The sequence below is a fragment of the Fistularia commersonii genome, chromosome 2 (assembly GCF_037954325.1).
Source record: "Fistularia commersonii isolate RoL2024-O1a breed Wild chromosome 2, RoL_Fcom_v1.0, whole genome shotgun sequence".
NCBI lineage: Eukaryota > Metazoa > Chordata > Actinopteri > Syngnathiformes > Fistulariidae > Fistularia > Fistularia commersonii.
The window spans coordinates 10,628,972-10,654,411 of NC_141285.1; the positions used below are offsets into that span (position 1 = coordinate 10,628,972).

The 25,440-nt window shown below is 39.7% G+C and overlaps 1 protein-coding gene across 1 annotated transcript; it reads left to right on the forward strand.

The window, feature by feature from the left end:
* Positions 1-6,972: 6,972 nt before the first annotated feature.
* Positions 6,973-23,809, forward strand: LOC147236329 (uncharacterized). Its single transcript, XM_086160754.1, has 16 exons — positions 6,973-7,831; positions 8,412-8,462; positions 10,349-10,449; positions 11,363-11,492; positions 11,588-11,637; positions 12,690-12,795; positions 13,594-13,719; positions 13,839-13,956; positions 14,040-14,101; positions 14,287-14,412; positions 16,143-16,237; positions 16,449-16,595; positions 16,711-16,904; positions 17,272-17,401; positions 20,856-21,046; positions 22,964-23,809. The coding sequence occupies exons 1-16, from the start codon at positions 6,973-6,975 to the stop codon at positions 23,202-23,204; spliced, it is 2,727 nt and encodes a 908-aa protein (XP_086016880.1). The 3' UTR covers positions 23,205-23,809.
* Positions 23,810-25,440: the final 1,631 nt, after the last annotated feature.

A 25,440-nucleotide genomic window follows, 5' to 3' on the forward strand; every position in this document is an offset into this window, starting at 1 on the left:
TTTGTAACTTGCTCACACATTTTATTGTTTGAAGTTCTGAGAAGTATTTCAAATGTCTTCAATAATACAGTGCCTTGGCACTATTCTATGGGCACGGTAGTGTATGTAGATTTCACATGCAGTCATAATCAGTAATAAGTACAAGATGAAAACAAACATTGGAGTTGTTTAGAAACTATATGACTAGACATTATCTCGTGTTGGATATTTGGGTTGAACAGAACACAATTATATTTCAAGAGTATTGTAAATCTTTTAGTTCTCTGATACTTTCCGTTTCCCCACGACACATTTTTAAGATTTCTCCTCGGTCCAATTTATCTTTTTCATGGCTATGCAAACATATTAAGTAAATGCATTCCCCTCTCATTCTGCTGTGGTATGAATCTGATTAGAAGTTCACTCTTACTTGAAATGTACGTACCCTTAAATCGATGTAATTTATTTGTGTTAAATTATGTCGTGCTCAAATTTGATTATCATTTTTCTCCCATGACAGCAGCCGACAAATATGCTTTCTCAAAGCTATGCCTTTGTGAACTGCGAGTTGCCTCTTGTGATTCACTTAAAAACCATCACAAAATCTGTGATTTGTACCCGCATAGGCCTTATTTATATAATTTCATACCAAGATTTTTTAATTCAGGGTGGATATTTTCACAACCAACAAACATAAATATGCAATATATAAAGTAAATGAAAAAATAATAAACGTATTCAACTACACCACCCAAGAATGAAAGTTGCAAAATGCAGGCAAAAACACAATTTGATGGTGTCAAAAGCAGTGTGGTGTCAAAAGTAGTGTGCTCAAAATATTGCAAGATTGGAACCTCTCTCGTGTCTCGAACGCCTCTGACCTGCTGGTGAGCTGGCCTTCCGAGACCCGACACCATAGTGAGAATCTCATGAGACCATGGTAAATTTGTCCCAAAGAAAAGATTTCCACGAACGGCGCTCATCTTGCTGAGGCCTGTGGCTATTGTTGCCATCTGCTCAATATTTCTTCCTCCGAAGAAGATAATTGAATCTGAAATCACTTTTCTATTTTGGTTTCAAAGAGAGGGCAGTGTCTGTCAATTAAGTCTCGGACACAATAGTTTGGGCCCCCTTGTTTGTATTCTTTATAGCGCGATTTCCCTTGCTTGTCTTTTGCAGCATTTGCCTCATCCAGATCAATATAGACTATTTAATCACCTGACACACTTTATTAGAATCTCATCACTGGCTTTAGGGGAGGCATCAAAGGGCACCATGTCCAAAGGGGGTCATGTCAATAAGACTTTAGTGGTGTGCTTTGCGGGACCTTTGCACAATAGAGGATGCTCAAGATCTTTCAGCTGGTTTGGTGAAAATGGGTCATTGTTGGCAGGTGTGGTAACACGTCTCGAGCCCGGCCTGTGGTCCAGCATGATGCTCACCGCATTTAACACCCTTTGTGCCATCCTCTCGGCACTAATCTGTCTTTTCAATGAATGTTAAAAATAATTTGTGGTGATTTCTATGAGGGCACAGGCATCATTAGGAAACCTCAAAGGGACAACAAAAAGTTGCCAATACTGGGCCTTTGTCCTCGGTCTTCCCCTTTCTAAACACCCATGACAGCAGCTTTGAAATGCCTGTCTGATGAGGCTTAGATGCTCTGGCTGCGGACATCACAGTGACCATACTTGTCTGGCTGTGAAAAACATCTCATGACAAAGACAAACCCGGCACAGCAAACAATACCACAGACTGAATTCCAAAACGGCCGAGTCACAGTCCAGCCTACGTCGCACTATAATAGATCATGATAATCCTTGTTGGTGCTGAAATTACAGATAAAACATAATTAGATTTCCCATTATCTTCTGAGATCTTGCACAACAGGGGAAAAAACTGGAGGAACATCAGTGAAAAGAGATAACTCTATCAAAGTTGCTGTCCTCTAAACACAACAGTGTTGCCATAGAAGGACTGTAGACACCACTGTTTATCTGAGGCTTTTCAGTGGTGCTCATAATGCCATTAAAGTAGCATGACAGTCCTGAAAAAAGGGCGCTTTTATTTGGCTGTCGCAGTCTACACTGTTTCTCTGCTTCTCTGACTCTTATCTTTCGTCTTTCTCCTTTTCCGCCTCTTTTATCCTTCCTTATTTAGGCTTATTCCCCGTCCGGATCTCTCACGCCTGAACTTTGCCTTTCGATCTTACCGTCGGTCACAAAACAAGTTTCCATCCGTTTAGTTCTTTTTAAAAGAGATGAAACCTACAAATTTACAAGAAAGAGACAGCAGGGAAAGAAAGGCCATTGCAAGGGGGGGGGGGGGGGTTGTAGTGTGCAAGTTCCTCTCAACAAATGAAATTCTCATTCCAGTGAGCCAATCAGCCACTCTCAGAAAAATGATTCTGTTAAGCTTTATTACCACACGGGGCGTGAGAACAACGCGAGCTCTCATAGACCAAATGCCTGTAAATGATTTTCCTCCTACTTCAAAGACCCGAACAACATTAAGTGTGTTTACATGTGGTGTTTCTATGTTGTTGTCTTTTAGCCTGTCAGTCTTGGCTGATTTCTACTGTGCATAATCACATGTAAACAAGATCTGACATCTGCATCTGTCTGCTCATTGACGACTATCCGAAGCACGAGAAACAAAAGGCTGTCGTCTTTCATTTTCATAGATAATTAATACTGTTCAAGGGTCATTTAAACCGGGGGGTCATGTTGCATTCCAATTTTCTCAAGGCACTATTTAGATCAAAGAAACTTGTAAGAGCTCTTTCCTCTTTCCTCCTTTTCACCCCCCCCCCCCCCTCCTCGCCCACATCCCACACTTCAACCCCCAAACCGCGTCTGTCTTGCTCCTGCTAATCATTGGTGGTCTCCTGACTGCCAACGGTAATTGATTAGGGAGCAGAGGACTGGCGGTGAAGGTGGGGGAGCGGAGGGGGAAAGTTCAACCCAGAAGTTCTCAAGGTCACTGCCCTCTCCTTCCCCCCGCTAAACTACTTTTCTCATGCTATTAAGTATCAGCCACAAGGGAAACTGCAAATATTTGGCACACTTGGTCTGACTTCCACAAGGTTTGATGGTGGCGAGTACAAACAGGTCTGTGTAAGCAAAATGGACGCGTCTGTCGGACAGAGACTAAACTGGAATTATGATCTGTTGATTTATAGGTTGGGCAGGGAACCCAAAATGTTCAGTTAAATATGCTTATGTTAGTAGACCCCCCTCAATGCTCAAAGGATGCTGCCACATTGTTTGTCCCTGTGTGGTTGTTTAACATGCTTGACAATATAAAGAGATTGCGGATGCTATTCTCAAGTAATAACCCTTTTCATTCTTTCTAGTTTCACAGGAAGAGGTGATATTCCGTGCCTCTGGAAAGTGACTCATGCCGCTGTCTCGTTCAGTAAATGCAATTACAGACTGGTTGAATTAGAGAAGAGAAAACCCCTCTTTTTTGAGTATGCGAGTTCTGTATAGCCAAGACAGGATTGTGCGTACCGCAGAACACACCGCTGACTGTGGACCGAGACTCTTGACGCCTATGGAAACTCGACGGTCACAGGAAATGTTCAACATGTTTCACAGCGCTGCAACTGAGCTAGTGGGGTGAGGGTGTTTTAGACAAGAGCCGTAGGCTAGTGTTGGTTTTGGCTGCATGGCTGTCTGGGGGTTGTCCAGAATCTACCACTCACCAGTTTTGAGAGCACACACAAAGCAAGCTCATATACTTATGGATCTATTTCTTGGCGTGTAGACCGCCGCGCTAATTGCAATAACGGTTATTGATGTAACTTAAGAATACAAAATTGTCCGACAAAGTCAAGAGCAAAGAAAGAGCAGAAAAAAAACATTAGAATACTTAAAAATCTACACTGCCAATGGGAAAACAGAGTTTAGTAGCTGTCCATGTGCTTCTATGTCATCTCTTCTTGAAATGCGCCTGGCTCAAAGCAGATGCGATGCATTTATCGTTGTTTATCTGAACTTATGCTGCCTCTCATCATTTAAAAGAAATCCCTTTATTGTCACATTCAGTTACACATAGAGCAAAACATCAGCACAGTTCACATTTAACCCATCATGGATGATCCATGAACAGAAGGCAGCTAAGGAACAGCACCAGGTGGGGGTTCAGTGTCCTGCTCAACAACACAGGACACAAACCAGGAATGTTCGGTTCCAAGGATGACCGCTCTAACCCCCTGAGCCACGCCTCCTTTATCCTGAGGAACAATTTTTTTCAGAAATCTTCCAGTGTGGTCGCGGATTTTCAGCTAATTTCAAACACAACCAATATAAAGGAGACGGAATAATTGCCATGTGTATATCTTCTTTTCCCTGCTGCTTATGTATATTTGAACAACATGTAAAAAGGATTATGACAAAACTCGGTATTCTTTCTATTAGTAGATCAAGATATCATGAAAGCTGGTCTTACACAGTTACAAATGAAAAAGCACTTGTGGGGCTTTAACTTTATCCAGACTTGTGAATACCAGAAGAGGTCATTTTAGAAAGAAGTGGGTCCTGTTTTGTGCCCTGTCTGTATTATGACTCTGCTCTATACTGCCCTCCTTTGTTGAGCAGGCAGTAGTGACCAGTAGTCGGTCAAAACCCTAAAGTCAAATATGCCAAATTGACATGTAATATGCTGTAGCTGTATTTTAACTTAACACTGGGAAAAAAATATCACGATCCACCCAACTGATCTAACATTTTCGTTTATTACATAAATTATCTTTGAATGCTTGATTCCAAAAATGGTTACCCGCCTGTTTCTGATGCAGGTGATGTTTCCTAACATTCTTCACCTTCCCAGTTGTATTCTTGCTCTCGGTTCGCCTTTTGGGTGTCCTCGCTTTGCCGTAGCTTGTCCTAATTTGAGCTAAACTGAACCTATATCTCATATCATGTCTCATTTCAGGGAAAAGCCTTTATTCCCAGTGGAATCTATCTTGCAGGTCTTTGACTGATATGGGCACCTACTGAACTGTCATTTGTGCCCACCAACAAAGTATCTCTAGAATTTTACAACCCGATAAGCTCGTGGTATTTAGAAACCTAGAACAAAAATGTTTTGCTTATATGTAATGCCAGCAGTGAGAAATTTTACAACTCAATGACAACAATTTGTTTAGTCTAATTTGAGAATACTTACTGAGTCTGAGGTCACATTTTATTTGGAGAAGTAAACTGTTAATGCTGTTCAAATCTCAGATAGGGCAACTACTGTGATGGCTTTCGATTTAAACATTGTGCTGTGTTTTCAATATGAATCTGGTTGATGGTTTAATGGAAAGGGTAAATTCCATTGGTCCTTTTTGAAAGAAGAATACGCGTTGATTCATTTAGAAATATCTTCATTGTCACATTCAGTTGTACATACAACACAACAACAGCGAATTTCAATGACTGCATTTAACCCATCCTAGATGAACCATGAGTGGAAGGCAGCTACCGAGTGGCGCCAGGGGAGCAGTTAAGGGTTCAGTGTCTTGCTCAACAACAACTTATTCGGCAGGCTAGGAGGAGCACAGGAATCAAACCACCAATATTCAGTTGCAAGGATGACTGCCCCCATGAGCCACGCTACCCACTATGTTATGCTGCTTTTAGCTCATCATAGGAATCGCAAAGGCTTACGTTATCCTTTATAATATCTCCTTTATATATATATATATATATATATATACGGCTCAAAAAAATAAAGGGAACACTTGAACAACACAATGTAACTCCAAGTCAATCACACTTCTGTGAAATCATAGTGTCCACTCAGGAAGCAACACAGATTCATTTTGACTTGTTTTAAGGACATTACATCAAAGTTGGATCCGCCTGGAGTTTGTTTTTACACTTTAATTTTGAGTGTGATTCCTAATCCAGACCTCCATGGGTTGATACAATTGATTTCCATTGATAATTTTTGTGTGATTTTGTTGTCAGCACATTCAACTGTGTAAAGACCAAAGTATTTCATAAGAATATTTCATTCATTTAGATCTCGGATGTGTTTTTTAAGTGTTCCCTTTATTTTTTTGAGCAGTGTATATATATATATATATATATATATATGACCATGTCAATCTAGATTTTATATATTTTGCAGTTGAATCACAGGAGCTGAGGAGCTTCAGTTTAACTGAAGAGAGGATTTAAGAAACATACTGTTCAGCCATCCACACCTCTAAAGAGATATTACAGGGGGATTCTGCAGAGGAGTCATTATTCCCGTCAGCCGACTATCGCTTCATGGGTGTGAGAAACAAACATGGATATCATCTTCATACAAGACCTCAATGTGGGTGGTGTGGTAAAATGGTTTTGTGTTGGTGCTGGATGACTTGTCATGTAGCAAAGAACAGGACTGGGCCTGTGGAATGAAGCCAATGTCATCTGATGCCATAGGGGTTATGAGCCAAGCATCCGCCTGCCCATATTCTCACCTGTTTCCAAACATGTCCTAAGTCCCTAACAGATGACCCACAGGGAAACACAACACTGACCCTGCAATACAATGATCACATGTTTTGATATATAAAAAATAATCAACGGACCTCTGATGAATAAAATCCTTCATAATCAGGTAGCATTTTGACCAGTTTGCCCGTCTTCTTCTTACCCATACATTTCAAGTTAGGCTTTTTTGGGCAGGATATTGCTGTTATGTTAGAGCTCTATGAGACAAGACCAGTACCTACAATACTGCTGCTTAACATATCAAAGCACGCTGATTAATTCCAGGATTCAGTTCAAGTGATCACCTGACCCAGCGAGAATGAATATGACAATTTTCCCTTACTCTCGTCTTGGCAACACATGTTGTAGATGAGAGCCTGTGTTGTGCGCAGATGCTGCTACTTCTGTCACAGGGCAGCATTCTATCCTGGTATGGATGGTTGCTGATTTTCCCGTGCCAAGATTTATCAGTTGAAACTGAAGAATGACCTGTTTAGTACCATAGCCAGTAGCTGTTACCATGGCAAGTACAGATTTCTCTGTAGACTCGGAGAAAGTGCAGCCTCGTAGGGGCCCCTGGAGAAAAAGAACTCAGCGTTTTTCACAAAGTCTGTTCTGCTGCTCATGTTTTGGAGGTGAAGAGAAGGATCCTCTGAAAGACCAGGAGAAGAAGATGAATGGCTGGCCTCGGCATCCACGCTTGGATCAAAAGGGATCAGGTGAGAGGGATGCTATCCAGATTACAGTGAAGAATCTGGGGATAGTTAATACCAGCTTCAGCCTGTTTGAGGAGGACCTCCTGACCTCGAGGGACAACACGGACCACTCAGACAGCTCAGTGTCTGCCAGCCCGAGGGCTCTGCAACAGAAACAACTACAGCATCTGTCTTCACTACCTATTACGCAGCATACCAAACAGGCCATCGCTTCAACCAGTGCCGAAGACTACAAAGAAGAGGAAGACACATTGCCGTTGGAAAGTGTCACTGATAGCCTTCTAGTCAACCTACTGACACCACCTGTCATCAATTTGATTCCACCCACTCCATCCAATGTCATTGATGATGATGATCAGTTCTTTGACATCAGCTCAGAGGAGAATATGCCACCAGTTTCAGAAAGTGATGGTAGCTTTGCTGCTTTGTACCAGGGAAACTTTGAGAAGAAGACAGAGAGTGAGAGCAAGGAGTCAAAGGAAGGATTTTCCCTGGCTGAGGTTGGCAATGATTGTACTGCAGACATTAGCGAGTGCAGAACTGATCAGTGTCAAGAAGAGAGGGAAGCTTTGCCAACAAAAGATGGGAGTAAAGAGAATTCCAAACTAGCCTTCTCACGTAGTGCCTACCAGGTGCCTCCTCTTCCTGAATATCCTGTGACAAGTGAGTTCAACAATGATAACATCTCCAGTGATGTTCCACTGCAATTCACACCTGTAGTGATATTTTGGGAAATATATGTTTGCATTCTGAGGAGGAGATAAAGGAAAGATCGACGTCAGATTATTCCCGTGTTCAATATTTGTTCAGCTAAGCAGATGGTTTCATCTATTATAGATTAAAAAAAGCCTTTATTTGATTTCTTCCTCCCTTTCCACAACAATGACAACAATAGCGAAGACGAAAAAATGATACCTAATACTTTCTTTAATATTATGTATTTTAATGTACAACTATATATGTGTATGTGTGTGTGTGTCTGTATAAAAATATATTATACATATATTAAAATGTTTTATATAGCTGCCTGGTTTCAAGGTCACTGGCTCAATAGCAGTCTGTCTCAGCTTATTAAGGCCCTTGGCACCTTTGTTAGTGATATCAAAAAGCCAGCAAATTAGAAAGAAGATGGGGGACACAGAGATAAATAAGATATTAAGACAAGAATACCGCTCAAAATGATTCTTCAACATTGTGCATCAAAACTGCTGCCAACATGGGCCCTTTGTTTTTTTTTTTCAAGGGAAGTTCAACACTGGAATAAATCTTTTGACATTCACAGAGCACAATTTGGGTAAGTGTTCTCGAGATAAATTTCCAAAGTAAGTGATCTTAATTTAATTAGTCGGTTTCTATTCAAGAGAACCATAGGTGAGGGGTAAATGCTTCCAGATGATGGCTGGCTCCATCCATCCAGCTGTTGCCTCTTTGTTTTGATCACCCTTTATTTTAAGCTCTATTGAGATGAAAGTTCACTTATTATGTGACATGGCTACAGTACCCTTAATGCCTCCTTTGGGGTTCCAGGAATTTCCCATCATTGGAATCCCTTTCTAGTCATTGTGTCTGCATTCCAGTGCATGACTGGGGAGACAGTTCCACGGTTTAGGGTTCCTGTGACACAGCACGCTCTCTAGCCTAAGTCATCTCTCAAAGAGTTTATCTTATTGTAACGAGAGAGGTAGCATAATCCCGGAAATGATATGGTTGCTTCTACCTATTTGTGGCAAAAATGTCATGAAAAGTCCTGACGCTTAAGCTTTGCTTCGCTGTTTGCTATACATTTGTGTGATTGAGTGACACACCGCGACACCTACCTCCTATCTCGCAGTTCATCTGTTTGTGAAACGTGTTTTCTATGGCAACCACAGTTCATGACCACAAGACTCCACTTTGGCTTCGACTGAAAGATTTTACATAAACTGAGAATTGTGGCCATCTCTCCATCACAAGTATTTTACCCTATGAGGCAACACTGGGCTCTGTCCACAAGCCCGTCCAAAAAAATCCAGTCCTTTGTTCTGATTGGGCTTTCACCGAAGGATACGGGCTGTGTGAATTCTGTACATGGCTGTGGTAGGGCTGTGGGTGTACGGCTACCCTACATTAGCAGTCTTGGACAGTTCCCCATCTTGAGTCCCTTATAACATGCAAGATGAAAAGAAGTCACTGAGCCAGACCCATAGTCATTTTCGCAGATTCTTTTAAGACACCGTTACGTCTGACACAAGCTCAGAGAGGAGGAAAACATGCTTTTTCATGTCTTAATGTTGGGGCTGAGGCCCTTCGCTTTGCTTTCTTGGCTGTTCTTTTCAGGGCAGTTATGTTTTGCATGGACAGTGCTGTGAATTTGCTTGGCTGTTGGCAAGACATCAGGATCCTCTCCAGAGTGACTGAAAAGTCAGCCAGGTGATGGAGAGAGTACTGACTTGTCTGCCCCCCTCCCTGCACTCTAGGACCTGAACAAGATTCCACTGTTGACACACATAAAGCCATTAACTGACTTATCTGATTCTACCTCCATCTTAACTCTCATCCATGTCAAGCCAGATTTTCAGAAAGAACGGCCCCCTGAAATGAAAAACATGTGTTTCAGAAATTAAGCAGAATTTTTGTTAGGTAAACCGTTTGAAACGATTTCGGTTCCGTGGATGGTAAAAGGCCTCTTGACTCTTCGGCTCGTGTAGGTATAAAAGTTGAAGTCGTAAAACTGTAAACTGTAACATTCCAACTTATGTCGTGATCCTATCAAAGTGTAGTGTTGCCTGAGAATGCAGGGCTTAGGTTGAATGCCATATTCTCAGCCTCATTCGTCTTGCATGTTATGATAGCAGAAAAAAAGGCATCTGTGCACTGGCTAAGTGACATTAGGAAAATGAAGGAATATGTGCTTTCTGTGGGAAAGAACTTGAGTTGTCAGGAAAGTATGTCATCAACCAATAGACATTACTGTTTCTGACAGGTTGCCAAGCAACCTCATCTGGCTGTGTCCAGTATCAGCACTGGATAATGCTCTGCAAATAGACTTTGTGACCTGTATATCAGCAAAAGGCTGTGAAGGACTAAAACAGCAAGAATAGAAAGGCATGGGGGAGGGGGCTGTTTGTGTGACAAAGCTTGTTTCCCATGTCGCTCTGACAGGGAGCTGTGCTTTACCTTTTTTGTCTTCTTTCTTCACAGATGACCTGTGTAATAAAGATGACAGCTTTTCAGAAGCGCTGAGGACTGAACATTGTCTGCCTCCTAAGGCTACCATAATGGATACAATCTTTCCCAAAAGGGTACAAAGAGCAAACCTCTTATATATCTATATTATATCTATATCTATATCTATATATATGTATGTGTGTGTGTATGTATGTATGTATGTATGTATATGTATGTATGTACATGTATATATATATATGTGTGCGTGTATATATTTCTATCTATCTATCTATCTATCTATCTATCTATCTATCTATCTATCTATCTATCTATAGATATATAGATATATTATATAAAAGGGTACAAAGACCATATAAGAGCAAACCTCTGACCCTTGTACAGATAATTTTATTTTAGTTTTCCAGGATATTGTTGGTAATTGCACAAATACAATGTTTCTCTGTATTTGTAAGGATTGGCAATGTTATTTTCTTTAATAATCCTTCACTCCATAACGAAACTATTTGTGCTTAATTCAAAGTGAAAAATCAACTCCTTTCTGTTTCTTTTAAAAATGTCCTTATTCACAATACTGTTGTAATCCTGACCCATGGATGAAAATTTGACCACAAAAGTGCACTGTATTTGGAAAACAGGAAAAAAATGCTTGAAGTTCTTTCCAGGCTGTTTTAGATTTTCTTCCCTCTTATTATCAATTATTGGAAATCAAAGATTGGAAAATTAGCCAATTATTTTTCAAGTTTTTCAAATTTTCCAGTATGTTTAGAGATCATTAAGTGATTAGATATCGTTATTAGATATCTCATGCTGCTGAGGGCTAAAAGGTCAACACTTAAATCTATAATACAATCAGAGGCATTTATAAAGTGCAAATACTTATTCCTGGAATAAAGTTGTTTTTATCAAAAGTGGACTTTCACAATTTACTTCTATGATGTTTATATTAAAAATGTTAACTTCAAAAGACAAGTAATTTGATTACAAAAGATTTTCACTCCAGTTTTTACATTTTGTAATTCATGACAGAGGCAAATAACCCGATCCTGCAGTCTTGGGGAAACATTGATCAGGATCGAACCATTTCAAGAGTTAGCTGAAACTGTAGATCAACCAAAGGAAGAGAAGGGGTTGCTACGACAACGACGTGTAACTGTTGGTGAGTCTGGTAATGCTGTACTACGTGCTGTCATTGTTCCAATTGACACAAATGTCTGAAGAACTTTACAACTGTTTTCACTGTCTATCATGCAGAATCGTATATTCCCCCGTCAAAGGATCTGAATGGAAACTACCCTGAGAAGGTATTGTAAACCATCACAGCAGGGCTTTCAGGGTGGCATCAGTACTGAGTCCAAGCCTGCAGCAATTACACATGATATTTATATTTCCCAATAGGACCTGCCAAAACAATTGCTTTGAAAATAGTATCAGAATTTCAGTCTTTGTGTCTTTAGCAATCCTTACGTTTGCCGAAACCCAAAATGGAAAGATCTAGGCCCCTTTTAGACAGTAAATTTTTCATGTCCTGAAATTACTGGCTGCAGATCTTACCAGTGTTTCTGCTTTCTTCTGGCAAAGCCTCACTTACATGAGTTATCTTAAACACACTGGGAATTAAAATGATAAAAATAGCAAAATTGCATGGTAGATGTAGTGTAACAGTGTTCTTTTTAAGTTTAAATATTTTACTGTAGTATTTTTTTTAACTTGGTCTGCTGACTCAGTCAGATATCCTGACAGACCTCTGACCTCAATTTATCTAATCATTGCATATTCACCCTGCAAAGACTCAACTGACAGTAGGTAATATTGTGTTTTTTTTCCCCCATGGATACCTTAAACATTAAATCTGTGAGTTAATGACAATTACATGGAAGTCCTGGTTTATTTTCCCTACAGGGAAAGCAAACTTTCGTCTGTCTTTTGAAACATTAACTGATCGTTGAACGGACAATTGTGTTTACTGGCTGTAATATGTTGAAAGATGAGACTCAAACAAACCTCTTACAGCGTGTAAGTGTAATGGGTTTACCAATTTTTTGTCTTCATGTTTTCTAGAATTCTGAATCATTATCTTAAATGGCAAGACTAGACAGAGTACATACAGTACAAGCATTTAAGCCAGTTTAATGCTAAGCATGTACAATGAACGTCCAGCAAAAAAAATTTGCAATGACCAGTTTCATTAAGAGGTTTCGATTTTTTTCAGTGTTTATATTAAAATGTATCAAATTTGGTTCTCTTGGTTCTTTGTTAGATTTTGTAGATTCCATTTGTCAGTGCATGATGATGACAATGTATTTACATGTATAAACATATACAATGTTTTCAAGTTAACCTCTTTTGACCCAAGGATGAGGATAAATATAAGCCTAAATCACTTAGCGAGATGGACACAAATGAAGTCTGCCAATGGTTTGCCAAGATTGGACTGCAGAAATGTCTCCCTTTCATCCAAGGTAAAATACATTTTCTTTCTCCACTCAGCCTCTGTGGCTTCTTCACAAAGACAGTAATCATATTTTTGCCACAGATCAAACTGACAGTTTTACTACCATTGATCAAGTGGTATGAAGGCACCATCACAAATCATGTGAAGGCTACTGACATATGTTTTTTTCTATGCATCATATAATTAATCAATAAATCATTTAGTTTGTCAAAATCCATGACATCTTTAGAATTTCTAGATATCTTCTTTTAAGAAACCCGGATATGCATGTTAACATTTGTTGGTCCGTATTACCGAATATTAGCTCTGTTGCACGCTGGTTTGAAATATACGTTCTTCTTCTTCTCGTTTCGACTTTTCCCTTCAGGGGTCGCAACATCGAAATAACCTTCTCCATCTAACCCCATTCTCTGGATCCTCTTCTCTCAAACCAAATACTTTCATATTCTCTCACTACGTCCATAAATCTTCTGGCTGGCAACTCCAATTCCAGCATCCGTCTACCAATATATTCACTATCCTTCCTTGGTACATGAACAGACCATCTCAGTCTGGTTTCTCTAACCTTCTCTCCAAAACATCTAACATGTGCTGTTCCTCTGATAGACTCATTCCTGATCCTATCCATCCTGGTCGCTCCCAAAGAGAACCTCAGCATCTTCATCTCTGCGATTTCTAGCTCTGCCTCCTGTCTTTTCGTCATTGCATCTGTTGTTCGAGATATGCGTTCATTAATTCAAAATCAAGTGAATGTTGTAGAATAAGGAGACATAGCAACTCTAAATTTTAAATGTTTCTGCTGCAGATTCCAAACTGTGTGGAGTGGACATAGCTTCTATAGATGTTAACACTCTGGACATTCTCCATATTATTACACCAGAGGACAGAGAACATCTACTGGCTGCAGTTTATAATGAGCTGCATCCACCCAGTATCGTAACCCGGAGACTGGATTATCTGCTTGGTAAACGTTCGCCTTCACAACATGGAAAGTGAATACTTGACAAATTTAAATCAACCTGTTAGAGAAACCCGTTTCTTTCTCTCCAGAAACTTTGGGTCCAAATCATGTGGACACATTCACTGCAATGTTAGTGTCAATGAGTAAGTCAAACTCTGTACCTCATGTGAGCTGTCTCAGCAAGAATCGTCGTTCCCTAAAAATGAGGTTAGTCTACCATTAAAATTCCAGAATACATTACAAAGCAGTCAGGAAATAACATTATTTTATTCCATTCATTTTCATTGTAGAAATGATGACAAAAACTACTTGGTACAGAAGAATTCTCCTCTCCTGGAGATCACAATTAATGGTGAGTGACTGAAAATCAGGTCAACTCTAAGTAGATATGTTGAATACAAAGTTTTGCAAAGTATTACAAAAACCAGCCGTCCCAACATAAGAGCCTTGATAGCTGTTACATATTTAACCCTCTGTGATGGGTAAATGTGTCTGTTTTATTACTCCCTTTGATTATAGTGTCATGTTGTGTTATAGTAATGGAGCAAATAGTTCACCTCAGAACCCCGAAGGAGACAACAGTTGGAAAAATCATGGAATCGTGTTTGAAAATGCTGGGAATGACGGAAGATGGAAGATTATTCTCGATAAAAGAGCAGAGAGGTGTGTATTGTAATTCATATCAAAACATTATTGTTTTATCCACCAGCCTAAAGACATCATGTACACTTGAAGCTAATGGGATAGGAATGAGTGATATTTTTTGGATATCAATCTTTGCCAAAGCAAATAGTCTGCCTCCATAAACCCTATCCTTTGCATCTTCTTCTTTCACACCAACTAATTTCATGTTCTTTTGAGCTACATCCATAAATATCCTTTTTAGTCCTCCTCTAGGCCTCCAACAGGTAGTATAAACCTCAGCATCGTTCTACCAGTATATCACTATCTCTCCTCTGTTCATGTCAAACCCTCTCAGTCTGGCCTGTCTGACTTTATCTACAAAAAACCCAACATCTAACATGTCCCTCTGATGGAATCATTCCTCATCCAAAGAAAACCTCAACATTTTCATCTCTTTTGTTTTCCCGTTTTCCGTAATGCCACGGTTTCTAAACGATACTACTTTGGTGGTCTCACCACTGACTTCTACACCTTTCTTTTCATTCTTGCTAGTATCAAGCTTTCAGCACTCTTTCTTTCTTTCTTTCTTTCCCATAATTTAATTGTGTGTTTCATCAACTTCATTCCCCCTGTGTTACCGCAACTCTGCATGTCTTCCTCGTTCTACACTTCCCCATTCTCAAGGCATCCTCTCACTCTCTTAGATCCTGCTGAATGATCTTGTCAAAAACTCTACTGCCACCTCAGTGAGGCATTTCCATGCCTCCAAAAGTATATCATCAGGATCAACTACCTGTCCACTCTTCATCTTTCGCAATACCATCCTCACTTCACCCTTTAATAATCTCTGCTATTTCACGGTCTGAAATAGTCACCTCTTCTACCCTTTGCTCTCTTTCATTTCACTCATTCATCAAAAAAGTACTCTTTCCATCCTCACTACTTTGTGGTCAACCATGGTCACCTTTTCTACTTTTTGTTCCATCTCATAGTCCTCATTCACCAACTCTTCACCAAGTAGTCTTTCCATATTCCCACCCCATCTTTACCCTTAGAAACCCCAACCAGATGCACATCTTTTCCAACTCTTCTATCTTGCAATCTTCTGTCTTCTGCATTTCTATTTAAATTTGTATTCGTATCTATTACCTTTTTTTTTGGCATGAAAACTGTAACGCTGCTGGGACAAAGGAATTTCCCCTGTGGGGATAAATAAAGTTTATCGTATCATAACTTATGTTCCTGCCTCTTATGGAAGAAACCGTTCATTACGGTCATCGTCAAATCTTGTTGTGGCCACTGGATTTGGTTTTTCTTGAAAACGTTTCACCTCTAACCTGAGATGTATCTTTGGTTCAGGCTTTACTGTCCTTTTTTGGCAAAGTCTGCCACCATCTGTCCATCTGCATTCTTATTCTGGATATTAAACCTATCCATCATTTAAGGAGAACACTGGCTTGCGCCCCCTTTCAACTGCATTCTAGATATGTATATTGATATATGACATTATATCTGTTTAAGTATGGGAAAACACATTTCTGATACACACTGATAAGCAGAATTAATAAGTTTCCATATAAGTGATTATGAGAAATGTTATACCATATCACTGAGTAGTTGTTTGAAATATGATACATACACTGTATATACAACACACATTTTGTTAAGATTACAAAATCCCCAAAACAACATTAAAATAAGACTGTATTTGCAATATACTCAGTAATGACTCGGCTTTAACTTTCATATACCTGTATTTCAAAATCAAGATTCTTCAGCTGAGCTCTCACCAGATCAGCAGATCGGGAGTCTACTAAGATCACCATCGGAAGGCAAGCAACTGGAGCTGCACGTTTTTAAATTGGTAACACCTTCCACTGTATCAGACATACACATCATGATATTTTGCTGTATGTGTGCTAGATAGGCAAAGTATATATACTCCTAGAAATAGAGTCTATGTCAGAGGGAATAAAATGGTGTGTGGCCCTCACATTTTTAATGGAATCATTATGTGAACATATATGTGTAAAGTGCAATCTGTAAAATGGGCCTAATTTGTTCTTTTTTTGTAGGAGAAACCACTTGGTATTCCTTCTGAAAATAACCCAGATGTCAAGAACTCTGATGAGAGGTGTGACAAAAATATCCAGCCTGCAAAAGAGGAACGGATCAGGGAGCTTAAACAACAGGTGGACTCGCTGCAAAACGTCATTCATCAGGTCACTATCTACTCCTCAACTTTAAAAATGTGCCACATTTGCACTGCAATGGTACCATAATTGTGGTTAAGAATATGAGTTTATTGACTGAATAATAATCTCTTTTCACCACAAGGTCCAGGAGCTCCACCACAGCCTGGTGGCGTTCTGCTCTGAGTTAAAGACCATTGACGGAGATGTGAATACAGATAGCCTCGGCTCTGCTGAGCTGAAGCAGAAGCTTGAGTTGTTCAAAAGCCGGATGAATGACAAGAGGCAGAGCCTGCAGACCTTGAGAGATCACATCAACAACTCTGAATTTCTGAAGAAGTAAAACAACAAATCAGTCAAACAAAAGCTTCCTTTGTTTACAACAAGAATAGTTTCTTCGACTATTCATGAAACCTCTCTCCAAATCTAAGGACTAAAAAAAAATCTGAAATTATTCTCCTTACAAATGTCATTTTGAATCAATCACACTGAGATATAAAAGTCAGAATGGAAGAAAATTGCCTTTTATCAGAACAAAATATATATGTATGTAAAAAAAATGTATGAACTCTTAGGAAATTCAGCGAATACTAATAGCAGCGGCTCTTCAACGTGTCCTTACTGAGCTTACGAGGCATCTGCATGAAATTGTCTAACTTAAATCATTTTGCGTTGTGACCGCTTTTGTTGTTGTCATACAATACAGACAGCTGGATGTTCGTCTTTTGGAAAAAATGAAGCTTAACTGCCAGGTGTTTAAGGAGGAAATTTCAATGGTGCATCTCAACCGCCAGGTGGTTCACCTCCAAAATGCACTTCAAGAAAGCTATATTAAGGTAATATAAGTAACAGCTTACTTGCACCTTTATGCAGAAGCGAACTTACAAGTAGATGTCCTCTTGTGCCAATTCACAGATGTAAAATTGACAGCATGTGAAACAGTTACACCAGAATGTGGGAAAGCTGTTTGGTCTGACTCAAAGAATGTTTTGACGGCTAAAAATAAACTGAGAAACAGAGATTTCTGTCTAAATTCAGTGTTTAATGTCTGTCCTGAGGTACAAAATCAAACTTGTGCTGGAGAAAAAGAACAGTCAATTTTGGTCTTTTTTGGACAATTTAAAAAAAAAAAAGTAGATGACTGTTTTTGGTCATAGCATAATGATTAACATAGTGTAAGAGAACATTTCCTGAATCTAGCTTCACAAAGCCTATAAAAGGTAACCAGGGAAAGTTTTCCATGTGAAGATCATGAACCTCAAGCGGCAGAAATTGAGAGATGTCACAAGATATAGAGGTTGTGAGGTGATTTACATGAATTAAACTAAATTCCAATATGATATATCAAAGATAATACTGGGAATACTGAGTAAATTGGGAAAAAAAAATCAGTTTTTGTCATTATAGTAATATTATTTATAATTGTACTAGTAACCTTTATGTATAGGATTTTTGGTCAATTATGTTGAATTTAAATAAAATTACAAAAGAATGACTAACATTAATTGGTTAAGCATATGTATCATAATTAAATCTGTGACAGTTTTCCCTTAAAATATGAGAATGTAATTTAAAATGTTTAAGAGAAATTGCCTAAAAACTGGAAGAAATGACATTAAAATTTGAGGAAAATCATCAAATGTATTTTATTGAGCAACTAACTACAAGTCAACAAGGAGTCACATATAACTTAAACATGAGCAATTATTAAAACAATCGTTGGAAACCATTAAGTCTGCCCCAATTTTTCCGAAAGATAAAAAAAGGCAAAAAGAAAAAGGTGAATTCACAAATGCTTGTGTGCATGCTTGCATGTTTGCGCGTGTGCGTGCACATGCTACTCTAAAGGAGCGCTGGGCTATGACACCTTTTTTGGTCGGGTCAGATCCTGATATGTTAAACCTCCCTGCAGCAGAAAATGAATCAATCCATACAATCTGTGAAAGATATATTCCCTTTTAGTAGACAATAGTTGAGCTCTGGAACCAGGGAAGGCATTAACTACTTCCTGGGTCATTATTTGACACTATAATGCCCATCATCTTTGATCTCATCTTCACTGTTCTCTTGAGTGACAACACAATGCTTCATTCACAGCACAGTGTTTCATTAAGCTCTGTGGTTTGTCTCATTTGGCAAGGTGCAGTGAGGGCTTTCAGATGAACATGCACTTTTCTGAGAAAATGGTGTGTACAACTGATATCCGAGAGCCTGTGACCATATCAACAATGGAATGTGTGTGACAAAAGCCACTGGGAGAGTCCGATGAAGAAATAGGCCAGCATGTGTAAAACTATCTCCAGCTATCCCCGGAGGAGCCCACTTTTTTTTTTTTTTTTTTTTTAATGTGGGTCTTTTATCCCGTTGGAGAAGGCATAACGAGGTGCCATGAAAGGACACACGCGGCTTTTGCTTTGAAAGGTGCCCCGTGTCACGTTGCTGCCCCAGGGCCACGCTTCTTTAGGTGCTGAGTTTGTGGGAAAAGCAGCAGCGTTAATGTTTATCATATGACCTAATCAGAGTTAATACACAGGTCAGAGCTAAGTAGCAGCCTGGGAACTGATGGAGCCATTGCTCTAATAAGGAGCAGACTGCCCTGTGTTTGGTCGTATAGGCTGCCCGGCATTTCAGACAATAAGGAAATATTTCATCATCAGCAGCCTAATCTCCAGGATCCATTCCAACTGGAGGGCACCAGTGAGGCAGCTGAGAGGGAATGGGAAAGAGAAACAGGAGTGCAGAAAAGGGAGGAGGGCAAGGACAACAAATAACAGAAATTATCTGACATTTAACAGTTTAGCTTGGACAAATGAAAATCTTCAAAATTACTGTTTTGATTTGTCTTCCATTTGGTCTAACACGAAATAGGGTTTTGAAAAACATTGCCTCGCATTTGATCTTAGTGTAGGAAGAGGGTAATTTGTTTTCTGTTTTAAAATGGAAAATATACTGTAGCGAGTCACGAATGTTGGGGTTTATGTTGATGCTTGTTTTCTGTGATTTTGGGGTTGCTGGGAATTTTGTGGGTGTGGTTTGGGGTGCAAAGAATTCTGTGTTTTTTTTTTCTACCTGGAATTGAGCAGGAAAACTTAGTTGTATTGAGTCTTGTGTTGCGTAGCTGTGGCCAACAACAGCTATTGCTTGTTAAACGGGCTTTTTACCGTCAACCAGGTGTTTTTCTTGACTAAAACGCTACAATACATTTTCTGAGCTCATATGAAATTTTATGATTTATGGTCCGATCATGCTCAGTTTTCTATCCTGTGGATTGCGCTCAATATGAAAGACTTGAAATGAGAATGACAGATACGCCATTATTATAAATGATATGTAGTCTGTGCCACTTAGCATGTGTGCTGTCGGACCCGTCGAGGAATCATTTGTCACAATGCATGAAACCAAAATCCTTTCAAAATGCACACTAAACTTACTTTCGATGGATGTAAATGGGACCTTTGGTTGAAAAAGTCTACATTCTAGTTGCGAACCAAGAACTAATGGGTTATGACTAATGTGTAAAAGGGGATCATGGACTGACCTGTGCCTTGTTTAGGTAGGTTAAAGTTCGATCAAATACCCAGTGTCTTGGCCAGTGTTCAACACTGAGGGTACCAAAAAAGGATATTGAAACATGTAAGAATGTGTCTTTCTTGGAGATTCAAATGCGTTTCAATGGATATATCCTGTCTGGCCTTCTTGTCTGAAGAGCAAGAAGCCTTTGTTTTGACCCTTGACCCTGGCAAGATGACACTTATTGCTGCAAAGCATTCACACGCCATACCAGGGGAGGGGAGAGTATGCCAGGAGGCTGGATAAGGGAACGTAGGAATTCAGTGGTCAGAATCAGAAGTTATTTCTGATCCCTGCAAGCGTCTTTGTGGTGTGATCTCCTCAAAAGCTTATCATAACATCTTGGTGGTCTGCTGGATTTGATGCACATTGAGTCTTATCTCACACATGGTGGCGTCTAACTAAGAGGAAATTATATCTAAATTAGTTTCATATTCCAGAGGCATTACAGCAGGACACTGTTTGCATGTTTTTACTCATGAAGGTTTGAAGGACATGGACTAGATGTAAAGAATTCAAGTTTGCAATATTTTGACCACTGGCAAGGCATGAAAAAACAACCGCCAGTTTGCTTATCATGACACGAATACTTGACTCCGATAGAACAGATAAAAAAGAAAAGGGGGAAACCCGAAACGATGTCCTATAAATATAATATGCAGTTTATTTTGCATGTAATTCATCCCCTTTGCCTAAAAATGTATTTTTATCTGGTTTCAGGAGAAAGCCCTAAAGAGTTTGGCTATTGGTAGTCTCGGCCAGCTGGTGTCACCTCAGTCTCCAGCCATACTCTTTGCCGTGCAGGAGAGTCAGGGACCAGATGGCCGATATGGTTTTACGTGCCACTACAGCGAAGGAAATGGCTTGTTGGTGGACAAGGTGGACAACTCAAATCTATGTGTGGATGACAGGTAATGTAAAAACCTAGAATGAAAAGTATAGTTTAGCTAAAATGAATAAAGGAAATGAATGAGAAAAATCTGTCATTTTCAACAATCACAAAAGAAGCATACAGTTCCATTAGTGTATCAGAAAATGGCCTTTTACCACAAAACTCTACAATAGTCTGTCCAGAGACATGGTTAATTATGGGAAGACGAAAGAAACCCCACAATTGACAGGAGGGGAATGTTATAAAAATCCAAATCTAAGTATTGCTTTACAATAAGCGCATATTCTAAGTTATGGATGTAATGGATATCCATCCATCCATCCATCCATCCATCCATCCATCCATCTTCTGCCGCTTATCCTGCACTCAGAGTCGCGGGGGATGCTGGAGCCTTTCCCAGCTGTCATCGGGTGAAAGGCGGGGTACACCCTGGACTGGTTGCCAGTCAATTGCAGGGCCACATACAAAGACAGACAACATTCACTCACTCACTCTGGGCAATTTTCCCAATTTTTTCCAATTAACCAAAATGTTTTTGGAATATGTGAGGAAACCGAAGAACCCAGAGGAAACCAATGGAGAACCCACAGATAGAAGCTGCCGGTACTTCTATCAGCCATAACATGATCATTAAATGCCAGTAGCCCCCATTCTACTGATTTCCATACATATTCATGTGTTTCTCTGCATCCACCTCGCTTGTTGCATGTTCAGATTCATTTTTTCCCATTTAAGGAATTGCTCGCAGTGGTTTGCACCTTATTGCAAAGCCTCTGCTTTTCCTTTCACAAGGCTATGTCTTGATTGGGAGTGACCAGGATGGATAGGATCAAGGAATGAGTCTGTCAGACGAACTGCACATGTTAGATGTTTTGGAGAGAAGGTCAGAGAAGCCAGACTGAGATAGTTCGGTCATGAAATAGTGAATATATTTGTAGACGGATGCTGGAATTGGAGCTGCCAGGCAGGAGGTCTTGAGGAAGACCAAAGAGGAGATTTATGGATGTAGTGAGAGAGGATATAAGGGTAGTTGGCGTGAGAGAGGAGGATATAGAGAATAGGGTTAGATGGAGAAGTTTGATTCACTGTGGCGACCCCTGAAGGCAAAAGCCGAAAGGAGAAGAAGAAGAAGAAGAAGAAGAAGAAGAAGAAGAAGAAGAAGAAGAAGGGTATGTCTTGATTGGATACTTTTACCAATCCAAGTCTGCTTCATCGGGAGGGTCTTGCCTTGACTATATGTTATGAAGGGGCTTTTCTTTACCAAAGCAAATATTCTGCAATCATGTTAGTAGTGTTTCATGGTTAACAAAGCCATGAGTTTTGCAGAACTTGACATTGCACTCTTTTTTATGATAAAAATGTATCAAACAGTTGATTTAGCCCTTCCCAGAGTTTTTGCCTACCCTTCAGAAGGTTTATTCAATTTCCTCAACATAATAACAGCCTCTTTCATTTCACTGACACCTCTTTGGCACACATTTTGACAGTTCCAGTGAACAGCTACCAATTGCAATTTCACACTTTGAATCAACACCAGACCTTTTATCTCCTTAATCTTACATGATACATTGGCCAAACAGGAAGAAACTTATGCTGAATCTTACTGTTCACCAAATGTCAGATCAGTTTTAAGCATCTGTAGATGATTATTTATAAGTGACTGCAACTACTCATTGGTTTGGGTGATACATTGTACTTGAATTTCCTGAATTACCTCGTGTTCTTTTACTAAGCTCTGTTTTGAAAGATGCTACACAAAAATAGATATAAAAATAATCAGCCGGGATGTAAGTCATAGCTCTCTTTTTCAGACAAGATTGCTGAATGTAGCCTGACAAATAATTCATATTATAAGATTTTTTTTTTTTTTTTCAAAACGAATGTCCCTTTAAAGTCCCTTTACTTTTTCTCTTGTTTGCTATGATTTTGTCTTCAGGCTTGTGGAGGTGAACGGGGTACCAGTGGTCAACTCAACTCATGAAGAATTGAAGAACCTCCTCCTGAATGTACCCAGTGCTAAGATAATCGTTCTGCGTCAGCCCCCTCCCGGCCTCACCCCCTGTCAAAACCCTCTGCCACGGCACACAACCAACTCTGATTCTTTGCAAAATATATGCTCTGAGAAAGACCCGACTGCAACGGAAACACCATCTTGGCGTAAAGTGATGGCAATTTGACCAGGAAGAGGGTGAAGAGGGTGACCGTGACTAAGAATGTTGAAATAGTTGTGTGTGTCGTTGGTGTTTTTTTTTTTATCAACTGGATAGCCATTTCTTAAAAAAAACAAAACAAACAAATCTATGTTTAGTTTGTGTTTCTCCTCGGTTGTTGAGTAGCAAAGTAATGTTCATCACAAAGTGAAGTGGTATAGTAATGTGGACGTGTTATGTTTTTTATTTCAATATTTACTGCTCCAAACTCACTAAATGCACAAAGCATAGCACAGCCCATAAAAACACATACACAAAAATGACTTCAATTACAATCCGCTCCCCCATCTGGGACTCCATTTGCATTTCATAACATTGGAGTAATAAAAATGTGCCAATTCAAAATAAAAGATACACAAAGGCTGGTAAAGATTTTACTCCACCACCTTTTCATCTTTTTTTTTTTTTGTTATTCAACTATCCTACATGATGTCACAACAAATGATTGACACGGGAGTAACGGATCAGATTGAAGTACAAAAAAAAGATACATTTTAAGTATTTTTTTCAGATGTTAATGCAGTTTAAAAAAAACACTCTCTACAATTAAAACCTTGTATATTTGTCACAAGATAAATAAACCCCTGGGTTCAGAGATGCCTAATTTCTCATTCTTATTCTCCCTCATGTAGTGGCAGTAGGTCATGTAAGTCTTAGAGAAAGACAGGGAAAACACTACCGAACCCTGACCCGGGCCTCACGGTCTAAAGAGCCTGAGAGGAAAAGTGATGAGCTGAGGTTTCCGTCAGTTGATGAGAAAGGTCATTCACCATGATATGGTGTGAGTTAATACTTTTGTAACCAAAGGCAACTGGGCTTTATATACAAGCGATGATAAGAATGGCGGTATTTTCATGTTGCCAAACAGACTAACAGGGAGAGAGGAGAATAAATCTAGCAAGCTGGAAATTCGAGAGACTGAGGCGTAGACATGGGAAATTGAAGGTGACCATGCCACAACATGTAAATTTACCCACTGACACAGATGAACCATAATGACATACCTCAGGAAGCATAACAATATACTGAGAAGCTATCCAAAACCACGCAAAAAATGCAATGACAGGGTGTATATATGTGAAACTTCACAAAGAGGGAGAGACTAAAGGAAATAGTTGAGAGACAAAGTGAGAAAGAGACTGTGAGGAACATGAGAATAATTCATATTGTTGAAATAACCATGCAACAGGGACTGAGGTCTGTCCTTTCATTCAGTGCAGAGAGTCTGGGAGAGAAAATCATAGCTCAGTAAAGCAGAGCTACACGGAGACCAAAGGCAGAGGAGAGAATGTGTCATGGCTGCCTTTATGGAAATAAATTAACACTGGAGAAAATGAGACAAAATCCTATAAACACTGAGTGTTGGCACAAGTAGAAAGGCTCCATGGGATTCCCAGTGACCAACACAACCCAGAACATGCAGTCAGCGTCTTTGATACTCCACCTATAAAGCACTCCAAGTTGTCAATTGAAAAAGCAAAAGAAAATCCTGAGTGTAAAAAGTGGGTAACACCAAGAAAACTAAACAAACAAAACCGCTCTGTACGTTTTGAACTTCACATTAGCGTCCTCAAGTCGGCCCAGCCTGTACCTGACACATAGTGGCACAGAGCAAGATCTGCTACATCTGGTTTGCTTTAGCAGCTTCAGTCTCAAGACCATGTCCAGCATACAGTGATAAGCTCGGAGGTGAGCACAGGGAGGCTGGATTTCTCTTTCAGCCAGTGAGCCTCACTCCTCAGCCCCCCTCTTTCCACCTTCTTCACCTCTCCAACCACCCCATGACTTTTCAGGGTGCGCAAGATCCGTTTGAAGTGGGAAAGGGGGCATTAGCTTTGGTTTCCTGCCTAAATCCCAGACTAGCCAATAAAATGCTCACAGGTCGGAAGCAAACCAAAGGAATTCTTGTCCAATAAACATTAAAAAAACAAGATTGGCATTGAGTCTTAAATGAGAATATATACTGTACTGATGTCTGGGGCAGGGCTTTGGATATTTCCCACAAGCAGACATTGTTTTCATTGCCATTTGTTTGTCTGTCTGTCAGCGGAATCAGGAAAATACCAACAGGCCAATTTTCATGAAATTAAAGGGGTGGAGCGTGGGATGTTTTGAGACTGAAGCAGGATTTTTTTTTCTTGCTTTTGGTAGCTTTGAAAAATGGGACATTACTTGTCCTTTTCGTCTCCTCGGAAAAAAACAT

Coding starts and splice junctions, on each gene's coding strand:
- LOC147236329 (XM_086160754.1), top strand. CDS start 6,973: ATGGCAAGTACAGATTTCTCTGTAGACTCGGAGAAAGTGCAGCCTCGT. Junction 10,450..11,362: donor ATACAATCTTTCCCAAAAGG/GTACAAAGAGCA, acceptor AATTCATGACAG/AGGCAAATAACCCGATCCTG. Junction 16,905..17,271: donor AACTCTGAATTTCTGAAGAA/GTAAAACAACAA, acceptor CATACAATACAG/ACAGCTGGATGTTCGTCTTT.